Here is a 21,374-nt window from a genome sequence, read left to right as displayed (position 1 = left end):
AAGGCCTTGGGGGACAACGAGGTTTACAAGCTCCCTGAGGACAAGCCCAGACCGTCTCGGTCCTCTGGCGCTTTTCGGGGCCGTTTTCGAGGCCAGCGCAGTTTCCAATCAGGAAACATCGACGAGATCACAGACGATCACAGACGATCACAGACGATCACAGACGATCACAGACGAGATCACAGACATGGGCGCATTCCTTTCGAGGCAGGTGGCCTCAGCGCAACGGCGCCTCTCACTGTTTCACACATAATAAACCTTCCCAATGAAGGGGTGCCGACCCGTTCCTCTGTTCCGGAGATTGGGGGGCGGCACTCCCTATTTCGCGAGGAGTGGGTCAAGATAACCTTGGACCAGTGGGTTCTAGATATTATAAATCACGGTTACGCTTTTGGATTTTGCTTGCTCGCTTCGGGATCTCTTTCTGGTGTCTCCCTGCGGGTCTCGGGAAAAACAACAAGTGATTCTTCAAACGCTGTCTCGGTTGAAGGCGCTGGGAACGATTGTCCAGGTCCTATCAGCCAAACGTCGGACCAGTCGTTACTCCACTTAATTCGTGGTCCCCAAGAAGGAGGGCTCCTTCCGACCGATACTGGATTTGAAGAAGGTCAACCGAGCATTGTGGGTCCCGAGATTTCGGGTGGAGACATTGAGATCAGTCATTGCGGCCGTCCACAAAGGCGAGTTTTTGGCTTCTTTGGATTTAACAGAAGCCTACCTTCATATAGGTATACAAGAACACTATCAAAGGTTTCTGCGATTCATGGTGATGGGACAGCATTACTAGTTCCGCGCCCTACCTTTTGGACTCTGGACGGCCCCACGAGTTTTCACCAAGATGATGGTGGTCGTGTTGGCGTGCCTTCGGCAGGAAGGGATATTAGTTCATCCCTACCTAGACGACTGGCTCATTCTAGCGAAATTAGAGGATCTCTGCAAGGTGGTGGTACGGTCGGTTTTGAACCGCCTGCATTCCCTAGGCTGGGTCATCAATTATACCAAGAGCCACCTGGTCCCATCCCAGGTACTGGAATTTCTAGGAGCGTGCTTCGACAGTGGTGGGCAAGGTTTACCTACCTCCGGTGAGGATGGAGAAGTTGATGACTCAGGTTCGACATCTGTTGGTCCTTCCTTTGCCCACAGTGTGGGATTATTTACAGGTTCTTGGTTCTATGGCATCTACCCTGGAGTTGGTTCCATGAGCCTTTGCTCATATGCGACCGTTGCAGAGGGCACTACTTTCCCGTTGGGACCCCAAGTCAGAGGAGTTCCATCTGCCCTTGCCATTGATGGAACCGGCAAGACCAGCCTGAGTTGGTGATTGGTCCCGAATCACTTGCTTCGGGGTGTGGACCTGGAAACTCCCCAATGGATCATTGTCACAACGGATGCCAGCCTGACAGGTTGGGGAGCAGTTTGTCAATCTCTGTCAACACAGGGCCAGTGGTCCCCTATGCAAACCAAGTGGTCCAAAAATCGATTGGAAACCAGAGCAGTTCATCTAGTGCTGCACCAATTTCTACCACTTGTCCAACACCGGTTGGTCTGGATCGTATCCGACAATGCAACCACCATGGCTTACATAAACCATCAGGGCGGTACCAGGAGTCGGCCGGTAGCCTCCGAAGCGGACCAGTTGATGGCCTGGGCGGAGCGCAATCTGTTCCGCATAGCGGCGTCTCATATAGCTGGAGTGGACAACGTTCAGGCAGACTTTCTCAGCCAGCAGTGGATAGACCCCGGAGAATGGGAATTGTCCGAGGAAGCGATGAGGTTTATAATACACCAGTGGGGGATCCCCCGGCTGGACTTGATGGCGACTCGACTAAACGCCAAAGCGGCTTGTTTCTTCAGTCGCAGATGAGAACACGGGTTGGAAGGAGTGGATGCTCTGGTGCTACCGTGGCCTCTCGACATTCTCCTCTGTGTTTCCTCCTTAGCCCTTGGTGGGAAAGATTCTACGACGCATAGAAGCTCACAGAGGACTGGTAATTCTCATAGCTCCAGAGTGGCCGAGAGGGCTGTGGTTTGCAGATCTGATCAACCTAAAGGTAGAAGGACCTTTGCATCTGCACCATCTACTGAATCTTCTGTGCCAGGGTCCAGTATATTTCGACAGGCGTATCGCTTTTGTCTAGCGGCTTGGATTATGAGAGGAGGCAATTGAGAAAGAAAGGCTATCCAGAGGTGGTGATTACCACCCTTCTATGGGCACAAAAGACATCTATTTCTCTCACCTATGTTAGGATGTGAAAAGTATTTGATTCCTGGTGTAGTGGGTTGAAGGTGTCCCCACGACAGGCCACGATAGTACACATTCTTGCCTTCTTGTAGGATGGCTTGAAGAAAGGTTTGGCATATAGTTCCCTCCGGGTCCAGGTAGCAGCATTAGGATGCTTAAGAGGTAAGACTGCGGGTTCCTCCATCGCGGACATCCGGATGTTTGTGTTTTTTTTAAGGGAGCTAAACATTTACACCCACCGATGCGGGCAGTTTCTTTCATGGAGTTTGAATCTGGTACTCTGTGGACTTTGCGGTTCTCCTTTTGAGCCTATCAAGTGAGCCACGTTGAAGGATTTAACTCTTAAAACAGTATTTCTTGTGGCTGTTCGGCTCAAAGTGTCTCAGAACTTCAGGCGTTGTCCTGTAGAGAACCGTTTTTACGAATATCGGACACTGGAGTCTCGCTTCGGACAGTGCCTTCCTTTCTGCCAAAAGTGGTCTCGGCGTTTCACATCAACCAGTCTGCGTTGCCAGCTTTTCCGGAGGTGGATAAGTCTTCACCTCAGGGACAGGATATGAGGAGGTTGGACTTGTGTCGGATTCTTCTGCGGTATTTGGAGGTGATTAATTCTTTTCGGCTGTCTGATCATCTTTTTGTCTTATGGAGCGGTCCAAAGAAAGGATGTAAGGCTTCTAAGACTACCATTGCCCGTTGGCTAAAAGACGCTATTGCTTCCACGTACATATGTCACGGGCAACAAGTGCCTGATGGTCTTAAGGCTCATTCTATCAGATCACAAGCGGTGTCGTGGGCTGAGACCCAATGTGTCTCATCTCAAGAAATCTGCAGGGCAACTTCTTGGAAATCATTGCACACGTTTGCTAGGCATTACCGTTTGGATGTCCGGGCTCTAGATGTGGATTCTTTTGGCAGCAGTGTGCTCAGAGCGGGACTCTCGGGGTCCCACCCCATTTAGGGCAGCTTGGGTACATCCCAGCTGTCTGGACTGATCCTGGTACATACAGGGAAAGGAAAATTTGTTCTTACCTGCTAATTTTCATTCCTGTCGTACCAAGGATCAGTCCAGACGCCCACCCAGAGATTTGTCCAGAAGAGTCCGCTCAGATATTGTTTCTATTTGCAGATCTTGTCACGTTAACGTATTGTACGCACAATTCTACATAGTTTTTCGCTGTTTTCTTGTTTTAAAAAAAAAAAGAGAAATAGGGCAGGTTGTTTTTACTTGATCTAGTCATTGGTTATTAAATTTACTTCATTCTGCTTTGATATTGATTATACTGAAGGATCAAAGGTGGCACTCCGGTATATCTAGGGGGTGCTTTTCAGCTTTTCTCTGACTCAATCTGCTGGAAGGGAGGCATAACCCAGTAGTCTGGACTGATCCTTGGTACTACAGGAATGAAAATTAGCAAGTGAGAACCAATTTTCCTTTGTGGGGCGAGGTGCAGAAGCACACACACAAATTTTGTATTTTGTAAGTGGTATACAAAACTTGTCTGTACGCTTTTTTGCACCTGCTAATTTAAGTCACAGGAGGGAAATTGCAATTGTCTTTTGTTTGTGGTTTTTGGCTGGGGTCTGGGTGATGTACTGGAGGTGGCTGCAAACTGGGGATTGCAAGTAAGCATACAAGTGAGTATTTTCATAAGTGGATTATGCACATGCTTTATAAAATACATGCCTACACATATAAGAACATAAGACTTGCCATACTGGGTCAGACCAAAGGTCCATCAAGCCCAGTATCCTCTTTCCAACAGTGGCCAATCCAAGTCACAAGTATCTGACAGAATCCCAAGGGGTAGATATATATGCCAAGCTTCATATCCCAAGAATAAGCAATGGATGTCTGCAACTCCACCTTAATAATAGTTTAAGGACGTTTCCTCCAGGAACTTGGCCAAACTGTTTTTAAATGCATCTACACTAATAGTTTTTACCAAATCCTCTGGCAGTGAATTCTCCCTAAGTGCATCACTTTGTACTTATCCACATTAAATTTCATTTTCCATTTGCATGCCCGGTCTCCCAGTTTTGCAGGGTCCTCTTGCAGATTCTCACAATCCTCTTGTGACTTAACTACTTTGAATAATTTTCTGTCATTGGCAAATTTGGTCACCTCGTTGTTTGTTCCAGTTTCCAGGTCGTTTATAAATATATTAAAAAGCAGTGGTCTCAGAACAGACTCCACTATTCAACTTTCTCAGTTGGGAATATTTACCATTTACCCTTCTCTTTGTTATCTTTTAACCAGTTCACAGTCCACAATAGAACACTGCCTCCTATCCCTTGATTTTTTAATTTCCTAAGAAATCGCTTATGAGGGACTTTGTCCAATGCTTTCTGGAAATCCAGATACATTATATCAACTGTCTCAGCTTTATTCACATGTTTGTTTATGCCCTCAAAATAATGTAGCAGATTGGTGAGACAAGACTTCCCTTGACTAAATCCATGTTTGCTTTGTCCCATTAAACTATGCCTATCTATATGTTCAGCAATTTTGTTCTTTATAATAGTTTCTACCATTTGCCTGGCACAGATGTCAGACTTACTGGTCTGTAGTTTCTTGGTTCCTGTTCATATCCAGATCAGTCCAGATCAGTCCAGACAAGTGGGTTTTGCATCCCTACCAGCAGATGGAGGCAGAGAACAATACTTTGAGTCACTGCTACGTATCAGAGAGTGCCACTTGCAGTCCCTCAGTATTTCTGTATCCAGCAGATGGTAGAGGTGCAATCCTGCAGTCTGTGTTAAGTTTAAAAAAACCCAAAAAACGATGACAATTTGCTTCAGTGCTCCCTGCCTTTTGTGGACCATCCCTCAGGTAGAGCTGGGCGAGCGGGGGGTTGGCTATCCCTGTCTTGCCTTAGCCCACTTCTTCCGGCGGGACTGATAGCCAGGGATCTGCCTTTCTCTTTTCTCCAAGGTCTCCTCCTTCAGCTGTCTTCCTCCTGGCAGGGAATTATTTCTATTAAGTAAAAAAAAAAAAAATTAAAAACAGGAGGTTCAGTCAGGATGGCTCAGCGGCAGGTACTGAATTTAGTCAGCAGGAGCTGGCTGAGTTGGAAGGTAGGAGAAGCTGGGCTGCTAGATGCCGGGGTATCTGGGGGTCTTACAGGCAGGAGGCTTGGGCAAGTTTTTCCTTCTCCACGCGCCAAGGTCGGGCCTGTGCTGGCACGTTGGATCTGTCAGCAGACCACATGCGTGGCCTTTTTGCTAGCACTGGAGTGGTGTTTACTTTTCGCCGCTAGGCAACTTCTTTTCAGGGTAGTTCCTGGGGGAGCCTGGCAGGCTGCTTTGCTTTAGACGCATTTGGGCTTGGTAATGCGAGGCCTTGAGTACATCGTGCATGGCCTACGAGCTGGTGTCACAGTAGGGTGGTTTTTCCGATAGGCTGCTGTTTCTCCCCAGGCCTAATGGCACTGAAGCCTCATATTGCAATCTGTAAGGCCTACGGGAAAGACATTTGTGCCTTAATGCAACCGCACCCTGTTCTGGGTCGGGGAAAGCTTGACAAGGCACTATGATTGGGCAGCGCGCATGTGTGGAGCGAACAGAAGCACGACGCTGGCTGCGGACCACGGCAAACATCTTTTCTAGTCTGCGGAGTAAGGCGTTCATGCCTTATTACAGCCTCGCTCTGCCCCGGGTCCGGGAGGGCTCAGTGAGTCTACGTGATGTCTGAGCAGTATGCATGTGTGGAGTGCGCAAAAGCGTAATGCTGGCTGTAGACCGCGGCAAACATCCTGTTGGGCATGTGTGAAAGGCGTTCACACCTTAATGCAGCCGCACTCTGCCCTGAGTCCGGGAGGGCTCAACGTGACGCACGTGTGTGGAGCGCGCAGAAGCGTAACACTGGCCATGGACCGCAGCAAACATCCTGTCTGGTCTGCAGGGTAAACGTTCACGCTTTAATGCAGCTGCACTCTGCCCTGTGTCTGGGAGGGCTCAGTGAGGCTACATGGTGTCTGAGCAGCATGCATGCGTGGAGAACGCGAAAGGGTAATGCTGGCTGCAGGCCGTGGCAAACATCCTGTCGGGCCTGTATGAAAGGCGTTTGCGCCTTAATGCAGCTGCACTTTTTCCTGATGGCATCTCTAGGGGCAAAGGATGCTCTTTGGAGACTGTGGGGGAGGTGATTTCTCTTATCTTTGGATGCTGTCAGGGAGGCCTTCATGGATGTGAAGTCAACGGTGGCCTTGTTTTCTCCACATGGTAGGAGGCCAGAGGTTTCCCACCCCAACTATATACCCCCTGGTTCAGAGTACTTCTGAATCTCGAGTTAGTGTGGGGGGAGCTGGCGGAGGAGATGGTAGCTAATTGTCACCACTGAGTCTGAGGCCTTCTCTACAGCCTTTGCCCTGCTCCTGCATTTGGTGTTTTTTGGCCAGGCAGGGAGCAGGAGGAAAGTGACCACTGGTACACAAGACTTACCTCATGGTGGAAGTGCCCACAGGGAAGTTGGACGGTGGTCTTTGCCATCTAGGCCTCTGGAGGGGCCTTTAGGTGATGTTGAAGGGACCTTTTTGGATTCTGATGCTCCTCAGGAGGTGCTTGTGGAGTACCGTGGGGGGGGGGGAGGGGTCCATCTGAGGAATGGTGTTCCAGATGCGGACAGGACCTCGGTCAGTCCAGAAAAGACCCTGGTGGTGGAACAGGATGACCCTAGAGACGCTTGCTCATTCTGGACAGAGGAGGTACATCTTTTCATCCCTCAGGTTCTGGACGAACGGAGGATTAAGGTCACGAAGGAGGATTTGGACAATGAAGGGGGGACCTGGTCCTGCATGGACTGCAGGGTTCTCCAGAGATGTTTTCCTGTGACTATAATGGTGAGGAAGCTGGTACTCCAGGAGTACGATTCTCTGGTAGGCAATGGGGAGGTTTTATCCTTTGCCAGTGGAGAGCTTGGAGCTCCTGAGCCTGCTGAAAGTGGCCAAGAAGACTTCCATTCCTGTAAGAGAGTATGCGGCATTCAAGGATGCTTCGGACTGGAAGTTGGAGATGTTTGAGGTTGTGGCCTTCAGTCTTCCAGTGGCTGTTTTGTAGTAGATAGATGCAGTCTATGTGGCAGATGCACTTTATGGTTTCATAGGCCTTCATCAGGAATGAGTTCTGCAGTGATAGCCCGGAGGGCCCCAAGTCGCAGCTCTGTAAATGCCGGAGGACAGGAAGACCGGCAAGATAAAAAAAAAACAAAACAAAAAAACCCCTCGTGTTTTTTACCACCTCACTCTTGTGTCAGAGATGCAGTGAGATGCCATTCCAACAGGAGTGCTTCGTTTTCCTCACAAGGTTCGGGAAGGCAGCAGTCCTTTTGGAGGGCACATAGGCCTCGCCGCGATAATTCTGGTCTAGGGGCCGGAGTAAATGGGGTGTCACAATGAGACCAGTATGGTCCCTTTTTCTGTGGAGACTATCTGAGGGAAATTGACCCTCTTCTTATGAGGACTGGACCAAGATCATGACAGATCAAGGGGTTCTGGAGGTGATAAGATATGTAGTGTTTCTCTGGATGTCCTGCTGACAGAGGCATATCTCCATATTCCCATTCGTAAGGGCCATCAGAAGTTACTTCGGTTCATGGTGCTGGGACAGCTTTTCCAGTTCTGGGATATTCCCTTTGGCTTGGTTATGGCCCCACGAACCTTCATGAAAGTGATGGTGGTGGTGGCGGCAGCAGCAGCAGCATTATGGCGCAAAGGGATTTTGGTACAGCCATATCTGGATGATTTACTCATTCGAGCAAAGACGCAGGAGGGGTACGATCGGTCGTTGAGCAAGTTATGAACACCTTGCTGTGCTGGGTTGGGTGATAGATGTGGCAAAGAGTCACTTAATGCTGACCCAGTCATTGGAGTATCTGGGGGCACTTTTCAATACCCAGAAGGGCAGAGTGTTCCTGACCTCTGTCAGGTTGTCGAAAGTACAGGCGCAGGTAACGCGTCTGCTTTGTCTGTCGGTGCCAATGATTTGGGGCTATTTGCAGGTCCATGGCTTCTACTTTGGATTTGGTTCCATGGGCCTTCACAACCAAGAGACCGTTACTGAAGGCGCTCTTGTCCAGGTGGAATCCGTTGTCGGAGTATCATCTGCCTTTCCCTCTTCTACAAGAATCTAGGTCCAGTCTTTCTTGCTGGCTGTCACGTTGCAATCTGGAAAAGGGAATGGATCTGGAGACCCTGGTCTGGGTGGTGGTCACAACAGATGCCAATCTCAAGGATTGGGGAGCGATGTGCCTGGGGCGAGCTGCCCAAGGGCTTTGGTCCACAGTGGAGACATCCTGGTCCATCAGTCGCCTGGAAACAAGGGCAGTCAGTCAGGCCCCGGAAGCCTTCCTTCCCTGGATCAAAGGGTGGATGGTTTGTATGTTATCGGACAATGCGACAACAGGTGGCATACATCAGTCAGCAAGAAGGGACAAAGAGTCACACGGTGGTTCTGGAAGCTTGACAGTTGTTTGGGCGGAAAGCCATCTTGAGGGATTAATGGCTTCTCGCATCACTAATGCGGACAGCATGCAAGCAGATTTCCTCTGCAGACAGCGTCTGCATCCGAGAAAATGGAAGCTGTCCTGGGAAGCTTGGCATCGCATTGGTGCCTGGTGGGGTGTTTCCCAGTTGGATCTCATGGCGACGCATGCCAGCGCAAAAACTGCAAGGTTTTTTTAGTCGCAGAAGAGAGGTTGGCATAGTGGGTGTGGATATTCTGGTGTACCTTGTGCCCCTGGGCAGTTGGGGATCCTACTGTGCATGTTACCTCCCTGGCCACTCATTGGTCAAGTTCTGTGGTGTTTAGAATCACATCCAGGGACAGTGGTGCTGGAGTGACCCTGGCGACTCTGTGGTTTGCGGATCTGGTACATCTCGCCATAGAGGGACCTTTGGGTTACCCCACCTGCAAGGCTTGCTTCGGCAGGGTCCCATATTTTTGGATCAGGAGGATCAATTGTGTCTTGTGACTTGGCTTTTGAGAGGCAGTGATTCGCCTGAAAGGCTATTCGGAACCGGTTATTTCCACGCTCCTCCAGGCTCTGAGGTCCTCTACATCCTTAGCATATGTCAGGGTCTGGAGGGTTTTGAGTCGTGGTGTCTACAACAGCAATTGGATCCCCTGGCTGTAGATATTCCGCATATCTTAGCCTTTTTGCAGCAGGGATTGTCTAAGGATCTGGCCTATAGCTCATTCCACATTAAGACGTCTGCCTTGGGATCCCTTAGGGGCAAGTTTCGGGAGACGTTTTTGGTCTCCCATACTGATGTGGTTCGATTTCTGAAGCGGGTTAAGCATTTGTGCCCTCCGGATCAGAAGTTATGTCTGGATTGGAACCTCAGTTTGGTTCTGCAAGGGCTCTGTAGCACTCCCTTTTAGCCTTTAAAAAAGAGTGACTTTGAAGGACCTGACTTTGAAGACAGTGTTTCCGGTGGCCATATCTTCATTGCGAACGGTCCCCTCTTTCTTCCTGAAGATGGTGTCCTCTTTCATGTTAATTGGATGGTGGATCTTTCATCCTTTCCAGAGTGGTCTAAAGATTCCCCTCAGGGTAGAGAGCTGCATCTTTTGGATGTGCAGAGGACTCTGTTGCGGTATCTGAAGATTATTAATAGGTTTTGGCAATTAGATCACTTTTTTTGTTTTGTTGCCAAAAGAGACTGAATTTCTTGATAGTCGGTATACCATGTTTTCAAGGAATTTTTGCAGTTTGAGCATATGTTGATTTCAGACTGTTTTTTTGTTTTCTGGACGTTTAAAAGGCTCCAGTCCTGGGGATTCCAGCCTCAAGTTGCCTGTTTGCCGTAGAATGGGGTTTTAAGGATTAATCTTTGGCTTGGGTTACAGGTCAATACTGAGGAACTGCAGGTGGCACACTCAGATATGTAGCAGTGCCTCAATTTTGATCTCTGCCTCCATCTGCTGGTAGGGATGCAAAACCCACTTGTCTGGACTGATCTGTGGTATTATAGGAACGAAAATTAGCAGGTAAGAACCAATTTTCCTATCATCCCTTGAGCCCCGTTTAAACATTGGCATTACATTGGCAACCCTCCAGTCTTCAGGTACCATATGTGATTTTAATGATAGTTTAAAATTACTAATAGCAGATCCACAATTTAATTTTCTTTTCTTTCAGAACTCTGGGATGTATAGCATCTGTTCCAGGTGATTTGCTACTCTTTTAGTTTATCAATTTGCTCGAATACATTTTCCAGGTTCACTGATATTTGTTTCAGTTGTGCAGCATCATCACCTTTGAATATCATTTCTAGCATGGGTATCGCTCTTACATCTTCCTCAGTGAAGACTGAAGCAAAGAATTCATTTAGTGTCTCTGCTATGGCTTTGTCATCCCTAAATGCCCCCTGTACCCCTTGATCATCTAATGGTCCAACTGTTTCTCTGAGACGTTTTACTTTGAATGTTTCAGAAACATTTTTTATTATGAGTTTTTGCTTCTAGGGCAAGCTTCTTTTCAAATTCTTTGCCTTCCTAATCAATGCTTTGCATCTAACTTGCCAGTGCTTATGTCATTTCCTGTTTTCTTTGTTCGGATCCCTTTTCCATTTCTCAAAAGATGTTCTTTTAGATATAGCCTCTCTCACTTCACCTTTTAACCATGTTGGTGGTTGTTTAGCTTCCCTTCCACCTTTTCTAATGCATGGGAATACATGAAATCTGGGCTTCCAAGATGGTATTTTTAAACAACATCCATGCCTGATGAAGACTCTTAACCTTTGCAAATGCTCCTTTCATGTTTTTCCTAACTATTTTCCTCATTTTATCATGGCCACTTTTTTGAAAGTTAAATGTCGCAGTAGATTTCTTTAGCATCCTTCATCCAATTAAGTCAAATTTGGTCAGGGTTGTTAGGTGCACATTACAATTATTGCATGCATAAAAAAGGAGTGTACTATTATGAAATGAATAGAGAGTATGTATATGTATTTTCCTGCATTGCAAATATGTGCATATATTGAAACATACATGCACTCATTCGGGGCAGAAATGTATGGTGTTTTATAAACACTGCAGCTCCCATCACATGGTTTAGAAAATACTGCGGTAACTTCAGATGTACTAACATAGCAGATTATTGAAAATTTCCCTCCCTAAGGAAAAGAATTTTGGGGTGGTTTTGTGTTTATTTTTTAAAAGGTGGCTAGCCTTTTCTTTTGTTAGAATCTTGGTTGGTAAAACTTTTTTTTTTTTTTTTTTTTTTTTTACAGTTCTGCCAACAGATTTCTTTCATTCTGTCATGTCTAATGGCATTATGGAATATATTTCTCTAGGAAGTATTAAGGCACCTGATTTTTAAGTACACCATGCTTCAGCTTACCCAACTTCAGTCAGTAGAGCTGATGAAATGCCTTCTCCTTCCATGGGTTTTTACAACCAAGAGAAATTAACTTTATATTGTTAGCCCTGAACAGTAGAGGAAGTAAACTTCTAATGCCTTTTCATTTGGCAGTATATTATGCTCAGATCACTATAGAGAAACCATTTTAATCTGGCTGATGTTTCAGTCACCAAACTTTAAATATCTGGCTCTTAAATAGAGAGCTGTATAGTCACTTTCAGCCTGTCACCACTAACTATATGATATAAAGCAAATCACTTAACACTGCCCTAGCATAGATTGTAAACAGTTGGAGACAGGGACTTGGTAGCCATAGCTACCAATACAATATACATTAATCTTGCTATACAAATACAGTTATTAGTAATGCATTCTTCATTACTTGGGCCCCATGCTTTTCCATTAACTCCATGGGTTTCATGCTTTTATAATTTTTGTTTAGTATTTTAATTTGGTGGAAAGATGGAGGTTTCAGTTCAATAGTATCTTGTTCCTTTGGGCTTCCAGCTCATCGAGAACTGGCCCCTGCTGGGACTACAGCAGAGTGGGTCTTCATAGTTGGCTACCTGGGGGTTGTATCCACCTCTTATCTAGAATAGCCATTGCAGCAACAGTTCTCTGGGCAAGAGGCACAGACCTTAGTTTCCTCCAGAACCTGGCATAAGTGAACTGTCAGCCAGTCTACAAGTGTCTAATGATAGCCGAGACTCACTTTCCTAGGAATTGTGAGCTCTGCCTCCACAGCAATCCCAGACTGCCTGAAGAGCAGAAACTAAGCTAGGGAGTCAAACTTGGGCCCTCCTGCCCAGCACTGCTACTGAGCCATCAGGTAGGTCCTACCAGGAAGCTTAAATAAACCAGATTTATTGGAAAAAAATGTTTCTCAAGGGATTGGAGTTTGTACAATGAGTAGCAGAGATTTCTAGGTTTCACAGCTCAGTGCTCTAAACACAAAGCTTCACTGCCTGTTGTGCACACATCCTGACTCATTTAAAGTCTCAACATTAGCTAGATTCTTCAGAATATTAAATTGCATTATTGTAATTCAGGCTTCTAACACAAGGATTTATTATGCATATTGTTATCCCTGGATGGTCTGCATCTTCTGAAGCTCAGAAGAGTGGGATTTATTTCTTGTTTTTTAATTACACTTGTTTATGAGGCTAATGGCGAGTCTTCTACTCTTGTAGCTTTGAAAGACATGATGCAGGAACTGATTTTCCAAGGTACTCTGATTGCAGTGATTGCCACTAGCCAGTCTGAACATTCCCTGCACCCTTCACTTACTTCTGCTCAGGGGACTCACCTGTTCCAGTGCTATAAACACATCCTGTCTCCAGCACAGGTAAATTCAGTCCTCTGCATGCCACTATTTAAAAAGCTAATATACATCTTTTGTATCATGACTGAGAGAGTGTGACCATTTTGGCATGCATGAGAGCATTCGTGAGGATCTGAGGTGTTTGTCATTTTTAAGCATGACATAAGATTAATGTGGGACTCAGAAATAGATGCAGTATCATGCATCTATTTTCTGTCTGTAAGCAGGGCTGAAATAGCTATTACATGCAGGATGACTTCATCCGGCAGCACCGAGTGGACATCTCTTAGGTAGTAGAGCATTTGCTCTGAGCATGTGTGGGAAGTCCCATTCAAGCATTGCCACATGAGCTCCTTTAGCCATGCACCAGCATGACTTCTATCTCTCTCTAATTTTTCTGTGAATAACTTTATAATTCTAGCTAAATGTTGCCTTGCTGTTTCAGCAGCCCCAGCAACAACAGTTTTCAGTGTTCTCTTTTTAAAAAAAAAAAGAGGAGGGGTGGGAGGCTTCCATAAAATGTCTGGCAAGTAAAAAGCAACAATAAGTGGATTTATAGACTGAATACTTGGTAACAAAATGTCCATTACATTATAGACATGAACTCTGATACCACTGTATGGGACCAGACCTTGTCCATACCACTGTTTATAACTGTGGACAGGTGTCCCTGCATACCTAAAGATCAAAGGCCTGAAAAATGAAGGAACTGCGTTAAGTCTCTGAGAAGCTGCAGTCTGTCCTCCTTCCAAAGTGCAGTTTCGTTTGCCTATCCAGGAATGGAGTTGAGCCAAGAGCTCCTTAAAAATATCTCCTCCATTGGCAGAACAGGCCAAATTTTCAGAGTCAAGTAAACATGGCTGGCATGTATTGAAATAAAAGAAGCACCACTCTGCGGAACCTGTGGAACAGCCAGTGCAAAAAAACCCCCAAACACTAAAGTGTGCCAGTACCATTGAGGCACAGCGCATCACATCATCAAAGAATAAAGTTTTATCGACACCATCATAGCAAAAGTCTGATTCATCATGCTGCAGATCTTTTTACACAGCTAAAAGGTGGCTGGGCAAGACTGTTATTGGGAGCAGAGGGGGGAGCATTTTCACTCATAAAATTACTGGATAATGGTCTATGTTTAGAAACACCAGGTCCCATTTGCTCTCTAGTAACTTTCATTCCCTGTACATACCCAGATCAGTTCAGACTCCTGGGTTTTGCATCCCTGCCAACAGATGGAGACAGAGAAAGTTTTACTGACACTGCTACATAACCACGTGTGCCACAGTTCCTCAGTATTTCTCGGTCTCCAGCAGATGATGGATGGTGCAAAACCTGCAGTCTGGAGAGAACTTTGATTTTGTGAGCCTTCCTCCCAGAGGGTTTTGGGTCCTGGTAGATACTTCCCTATCTTGTTGAGGTAGACTAGCTCAGTGACCCTTTTGTATGCTCGCTCCGTTGTCCAGTGGGGTGTAAATACTGGTTGTCCAGATCCCTCCCCTTCATGAGGCTGCTAAGGCAGTTGTGGGCTCAGAGTGGCTGATTTGCTCAGTCTGCCCCCTTTTTGAATTTGGGCTGATCTTCCTGTGATACTGGACAGCTGTGTTCCATGCTGAGAGTGGTTTTTGTTAAAGTTTATTAAAGTTTTTGTTTAAAAAAAAAGTGCAAAAGGAAAGTCTAGCAAGATGACGGGTAAGGCACAGGAGGCCTTGGTGAGTTGAGGGTCAGCTCTGTCTTTGCGAGGTTGGTGGTAAGGGGAGGGGGAGCTTTTCCTGCCTCCCATGTTTAGTGCATCAGCGGGTTCAGTTAGGTGTGTTTCCCACCGAGTAGATTATGGTGTGCAGCTCCAACACATCTGAGCCACGTTGGTCTGTCTGCGGCTTGCATTTCCAGGGGAGAAGGGCTGTCAAATGGCCCCGAGATGTGGTTTGGAGCGGGTCGGGGCCTTTCTCAGTACGGGAACGGCAGCCATTTTGGAGTATCATGCAGCACTGGCTGTGCCTACAGGAGGGGGGCGATTTTCTCCTGAGGCTTTCCCCGGTCCACTCGAGCCCTGTGGAGAAGCAGGGGCGGTCAGATGGGGATAGAGGCTTCCGAGCTGGGTCCTCTCAGTTGCCTACTGCTTCTCAGCCTTTTTCAGCAGATTTTGTTTTACTGCTGCATGGGGCTTATTTAGCTCTGCAAGCAGGGCTGGGGGACCCAGTCTCGATCTTCCGAGGGTCTGGGGTTAGGTTCCAGACCAGGGCTGCCCCAGAATAGGCGGACCTCGCTGGGTCCTAATCCATTCGGCGATGAGTCAGACGAGTCAGTTGAGTCAGAGGGGGCTCCTGGGGATCCGGGGTGTTACTATCGCAGGACCAGGATGTTGATCTGGATGCGGCTGGCATGGTTCTGGGAGATGATCCGGAGAAAATTAGTTTCCAAGGGGGATGACCCTATGGTAGTCCATTTGTTCCATAGAGAGCAACTGGGGCCTTTGATTCCCTCAGGTGCTGGAGGAGCTTGGGCTGAAGGTTCCACAAGAAGACTGACATAGGAGCAGACCCGGTCCTGGATGGGCTTAGGGGCCCCTTGAGTGCCTTCCCATATCATAAGTCAGTGAAGAAGCTGGTAAATCATGCGTGGGGTGCTCACAACGCTGGCTTAAGAGTGGGGAGAGTGATGGCGAAGTTTTATCCTTTGAGTAGACGTTGGAGCTGTTTTCCCTTCCAAAGGAGATGACTATCCCAGTTGCGGGTTCCACAACTTTGTAGGATGTGCAGGATCAAAAGCTGGATGTTCACCTCAAGAGGATTTTTGAGGTGTTGGCCCTGAGCTTACAGGCGGCCATATATTCCAGTTTCATGCAAAGAGCTTGTCTGTATTGGGTGCAGCAGTTTCAGGATGGGTAGGCAAAGTCTGGTGATGATGCACTTATAGCTGAGCACTTAAGAGGTGATGGCGGCGTACATTGCAGATGCTTTGTATGACCTGGTGAGAACTTTGTCTCAGCTTATGGGTCCACTGTGTCAGCCAGGCGATTGTTATTGCTGCGTAACTGGTCAGCGGATGTGTCGCCTAAGTCCCAGTTGGGTTCTCTGCCCTTCAAGGGGTGCCTTTTGTTTGGAGAGGACCTGGAGTAATTGATGAAAGATCTGGGTGAGAATAAGGTACATAGGTTGCTGGAGAACAAGCCCATGGGCAAGCACTTTTTTCAGACTCTATCGCATTTTCGAGACAGTAGGAGATCTCGCCTGGTGAGAGGAGCCCTAGGTTCACAAAAGCAGTTCTCTCCCCGAGGTCAGTGCTCGGGTCAGCCCTTTCAAGGAGGCTGGAGGCCTTTCAGGGCTTCCACAGGGGGTGGAGCTATGGAGGCTAAGTCCTCGCAATGAGGCAAGGCTGGTCCACTCTGCCGTACCTTTCTAGGGGGTCGCGTAGTGCGATTTTATGGGGAGTGGACCAAAATTACTCAGGATCAGTGTGTCTTCAGTGTCATAAGAGATGGTTATGCATTAGAATTTGCTCGGCCTGTCTGCAATTTGTTTCTAGTCTCCCCCTGTGGGTCATTAAAAAAGCAATGAGCAATACAAGAAACTGTAGACCAGTTGCGGATGTTAGGAGCAGTGATTCCAGTCCCTCAGGATGAACGAAGTGAGGGGAAGGTATTCTATTTACTTCGTCTTTCCAAAGAAGGAAGGCACTTTCCATCAATTCTGGACTTGAAGCGGGTAAATGTAGCGCTGAAGATCTCTAGGTTCCAGATGGAGTCCCTGAGGTTGGTAATAGCAGTGGTGAGCAAGGAAGAGTTTCTGGCTTCTTTGGATTTGACAGAGGCATACCTGTACATTGCCATTCAGCCGGATCATCAACTGTTTCTGCGCTCTATGGTGCTGGGTCAGCATTTTCAATTTCAGGCTCTTCCCTTTGGGTTGGCCACAGCACCTCGCACATTCACCAAGGTTGTGGTGGTAGTTGGCGGCGTTTCATAGCGAAGGAGTGCTGGTATATACTTACTTGGATGACTGACTCATCGGTGCAGAAGATGATCAGTACTCTGGAATCCCTCAGCTGGGAAGTGAATTTAATGAAGAGTCACCTGGTACCATACCTCAAGTATCTGGGAGCTCGGTTCGACATGCGGAAGGGCAAGGTGTTTCTTACAGAGGACCATGTTTTGAAGTTGCAGGGTCAAATTTGGTGCTTGTTGAGATAACCAGTGCCCAGAGTCTGGGATTATTTTCAGGCTCTGGGTTTCATGGCTTTAACCCTGGAGTTAGTGCCATGGGCCTTTGCGCATATGAGACCGCTGCAGAGAACTCTGTTGGCTCGGTGGAATCTGCTCTCTGAGGAATTCCATCTTCCCTTACCTCTTGAGGATACTGCACGGGGAAAGTCTGTCTTGGTGGCTGCTGACTTCAATCTGGTTCGTGGTGTCAATCTGAAGGTTCTGGATTGGGTAATTCTTTCTACCGATGCCAGTCTCTCTGGATGGGGAGCAGTATGTCAGCAGCAGTCTGCTTAGGCAGTTGGTCTGTGAAGGAGGCATCTTGATCTATCAATCAGAGACCAGAGCAATGCAGTTAGCTTTACTTGTGTTTCTGCCGTTTGTTTTGAGGTCTGACAATGTGACAGCCGTAGCCTACATCAATTGGCAGGGAGGAGCCAAGAGTCTAACAGTGGCCCAGGAGGCTCAGGAGCTAATTCTTTGGGCGCAGCCACACTTGGAGAGGATAGCAGCATCGCACATCTCGGGATGAAAATGTCCAAGCGGATTTTCTAAATCGCAGATTATTAGATCCAGGGCAGCGAAAGCTATCAGACAGCGATGCAGCTCATCCGCGAGAGGTGGTGCTGTCCCCATGTGGATCTAATGGCAACTCGGATCATTGCAAAGGTGGCTCGGTTTTTCAGTTGGAGACTAGAGCCAAGGGGGTGAACGCTCTGGTGCCGGCCTGGACTCGGGAGGTTCTGCTTTACGTGTTTCCCCCTTGGCCTCTGGTAGGCAAGGTCTTACGGCGGATAGAGAGGTATCCTGGTGAAGTGGTGTTGGTAGCCCCAGAGTGGCCACATCAGCTGTGGTACGCAGATCTGGTCAACTTGGCGTGGATAGTCCATTACGCTTCAGCCATCTTCCAGGCTTTCTTCAGCAGGGCCCCATATTTTCAGACCAGACTGCTCACTTTTTGTCTAGTAGCTTGGCTTTTGAGAGACAGTGATTGAGATGGCAGGGGGTACCCAGAGGCAGTTATTGCTACTATACTTCTTTGTTGTATGTGAGAGTCTGGAAGGTTTTTGAGTCTTGGTGTATCGCTAACAGAGTGCAGACCTTACAATCTTCAGTGTCTCAGGTCTTGTCTTTTCTTGCAGAGGGTTTGGTCAAGGGCTTGGCATTCAACTCTTAGGGTACAGGTAGCTGCTCTTGCTTGCCTGCGAGGTAAAGTAGAAGGTTGCTTTCTGTCTTCTCATCCTGATGTAATTGGGTTTCTTTGGGGGGGAGGGGGGGGGGCTAAGAATTTGCACCTACCTGTGAGGAGAGTTTGTCTATCCTGGAATCTTATCTTGTCCTCTGAGGTTTGTGTGAAGCACCTTTTGAACCTCTTTGGAAAGCGACACTCAAGGATTTGACCTGGAAGGTTGCTTTTCTAGTGGCCATTTGTTCAGCTAGGAGAATCTCCAAGTTACAGGCTTTGTCTTGCCCTGATCCGTTCCTGCAGATTTCTGTCTCAGGAGTGTCTTTGCGGACAGTACCCTCATTTTTACCAAAGGTGGTATTAGTGTTTCATGTGAGTCAGACGGTGGAGCTTCCGGCCTTTCCAGAGTTGGACTCTTCCATACCTCATGCGCAGGAGCTTAAACTTTGAACATCCACTTTTGGGCGACTTGGAAGTCGCTGCATACTTTTGCAAGGCACTATCATCTGGATGTGGGGGATCCAGAGTCTATCTTTTGGCGAAAGTGTTTGCGAGTGGGAATCTCTGGGTCCCACCCTAAGTAGGGAGCTTTGGTACATACCAGGAGTCTGGACTGATCTGAGTGCGTACAGGGAAAGGAAAACTGGTTAGTGCCTGCTAATTTTCATTCCTGTAGTACCTCAGATCAACTCTCCACCATCTGTAGTGGTGGAGAGTTGTCTGCTGCTGGCAGAGATGCAAAACCCAGGAGTCCTGGACTGATTTGTGGTACTACAGGAACAAAAATTAGCAGGTAAGAACCAATGTTCCTTTTGAAATGTATATCTAACCTTAATTGTACAGCATGTCCAAGATTACATTTCTAGTATCAGAAGAGGATGTTCCACCGACCTCTTCAGGTCAGAGGACATATAACCCACTCAATGAAGCAGTGGAAATCCTGCTTCCCTAGATATCAACTTTACTGCTGCAAGAAAGAGAGTCCATGTCCCCAGTTCATACAGGTACTGTATAAGCCCTCACAAGAGGGTTCTAGTTCATGGCATTCACATGCAACAAGTTCTAGCCATTCAGAGGATGTTCACAAAGGGTGAAATCCGAGGTGACCAAGGATTCCTCCTTGATCACTATCTTCAACATTGGAGTCCTTGATCAGTGTTCCCTCACCTCCAAAGTAGGATCAATGGGGATTCCCTTCAACCCCCTTCCAGAGTTTCCAGAACACTCGTCTTCTCCAGAAGACTTTTCCTACTCAAAGTTTCAGACAAATTGGGGGAAACCCCTCTTAATAAATATGCAAAAGGACCAAGATTCTCACACAAACATTGTAGGTCTCCTCCAGATTCTGGAAACACCAGCAGAGTCCACAGCTAGTCCATCATATCCTGCAAATATTACAAATATGAATATGGAAAAATCCCATTACCTGTGCCCCTGTAACAAGGAAATTTGACCTCAAATACAGAGTGCAAAAATCTACAGGGTTTGGCATAATGAAATTACGCCATCAATCAGTAGTAATAGAGTCTGCTTTTAAAAGGGCGAATAAACAAGAGTATACTCAAATACCCCATCAGGGAAAGATCTTAGGCTGTTAAATTTTGGCAAAAAGATGTTTCAAAGCTCCATGTTCAGTGCACACATTCTGCCCTTCAGTTTTTCATGGTGCAATATTCACATGATTGTGTACAAAAACTGAAACTTTCTCTTCTGGCCAGTGAAAACATTCTCATATCCTCCACCACTTAGATGCTAAGGAGTGTATACACTATCATATTTTTCTTTTTTTCATTCGTTACTTACATTCTACCTTTCAGAAACTTCAAAGCGGATTACATTCAGGTACTGTAGGTATGTCCCTATCCCCAGAGTACTTACAAGCTATCAGGTGAATTTTCAAACTACGTGCGTGTAAAAGGTTACACTTGCTTGCATAAAATGGCACATATTCGAATACATGCTATTTTCAAATCTGCAACTTACACGAATAAATCGGTCCACAAATAATTTTGCGCATATATAAAAGGGGCACACCAGGTCATTCCGGGGCGGGGCCAACATTTACGCACATATTGTGCTATTCCCTGTACGTTCCCAGATCAGTCCAGACTCCTGGGTTTTGCCCCCCCCCCCCCCCCCCCCCTAGCAGATGGAGACAGAGAAGTTTTCAAAACAAAACTCCGCCTTATATAGGATGGTGCCACCTACAGTCCAGCAGTATTTCTCTATCTCCAGCAGATGGTGGAGGTGCAAAACCTACAGTCTGAGCTGATTGTTTAGTTTGGTCTAGGATTTAGTTTGTTAGGGTGATTTTGTTCTTGAACAATTTTACTTTCCTGTCATGTAGCCAGATGGACTCAGAACAAGTGGGTATAGTGTGCTCGTGCTAGCAGTTGGAGACGTATCTGACGTCAGCACGGGTACATATACCCCCACAGGAAGTGAAGCTCTTCAGTAATTTCCGTCTCCAAAGCAGTTTGGAGAGCCTGCACGCTCACTGAGCGTGTTTCCAATCTACTTTCTATTTTCTACTTACTAAATTTCTACAGAACATCGAGCCCTGCACTCCTGCGGTGATACCATTCGGTCCCTCCCCCAGTTGAGTTTCCCGAGGTGATTTCCGTGGTCCCTCGGAGGTTTAGGCCTCAGTCTGGTGGCCGAATCGTGGCAGGGACCAAGCCCCCGAGCAGGAAAGGCTTGGGCTGAGCTAAGAGGTGCCTCGGTCCCGACGTGGACTTGGGAGGCAGCGGGTGCATTCCTCAAGCGCGGCGGTGAAGGTATTTCCCCTCTCCCCCCGCAGCCGGAGACTGCCCGGGTTCCAGCCGGGAAGCGCCGAGGATCAGGTAAGGCGCACAACTTTTATTGTGGTCTCCGAAGTTCGAGGATCGACGGCGTTGCCTGTATGCGGCACGCCGCGGAGGTCGCCATTTTGTTGGCCCTGTTCAGGTATTGAGCGCCCATGATAGGCGCCTGTATCGTATTGAGCGCATATTGTGTTTAGCATATATTGCTGACCGCATATTATTGAGCGCATATTGTGTTTAGCGTATATTGCTGACCGCA

The 21,374-nt window shown here is 47.2% G+C and overlaps 1 protein-coding gene across 1 annotated transcript in view; it reads left to right on the top strand.

Annotated features, from left to right (window-relative positions):
• Positions 1-21,374, top strand: part of PEX1 (peroxisomal biogenesis factor 1) — a 189,344-nt gene that overhangs the window by 87,529 nt on the left and 80,441 nt on the right. Inside the window, exon 13 of the mRNA XM_029588869.1 lies at positions 12,794-12,948. Coding sequence (XP_029444729.1) covers positions 12,794-12,948 — 155 coding nt within the window. The remainder of the gene's footprint in view (positions 1-12,793; positions 12,949-21,374) is intronic.

Source organism: Rhinatrema bivittatum, chromosome 2 (assembly GCF_901001135.1).
Source record: "Rhinatrema bivittatum chromosome 2, aRhiBiv1.1, whole genome shotgun sequence".
Taxonomy (NCBI): domain Eukaryota; kingdom Metazoa; phylum Chordata; class Amphibia; order Gymnophiona; family Rhinatrematidae; genus Rhinatrema; species Rhinatrema bivittatum.
This window is presented reverse-complemented; position numbering and strand designations above follow the sequence as displayed.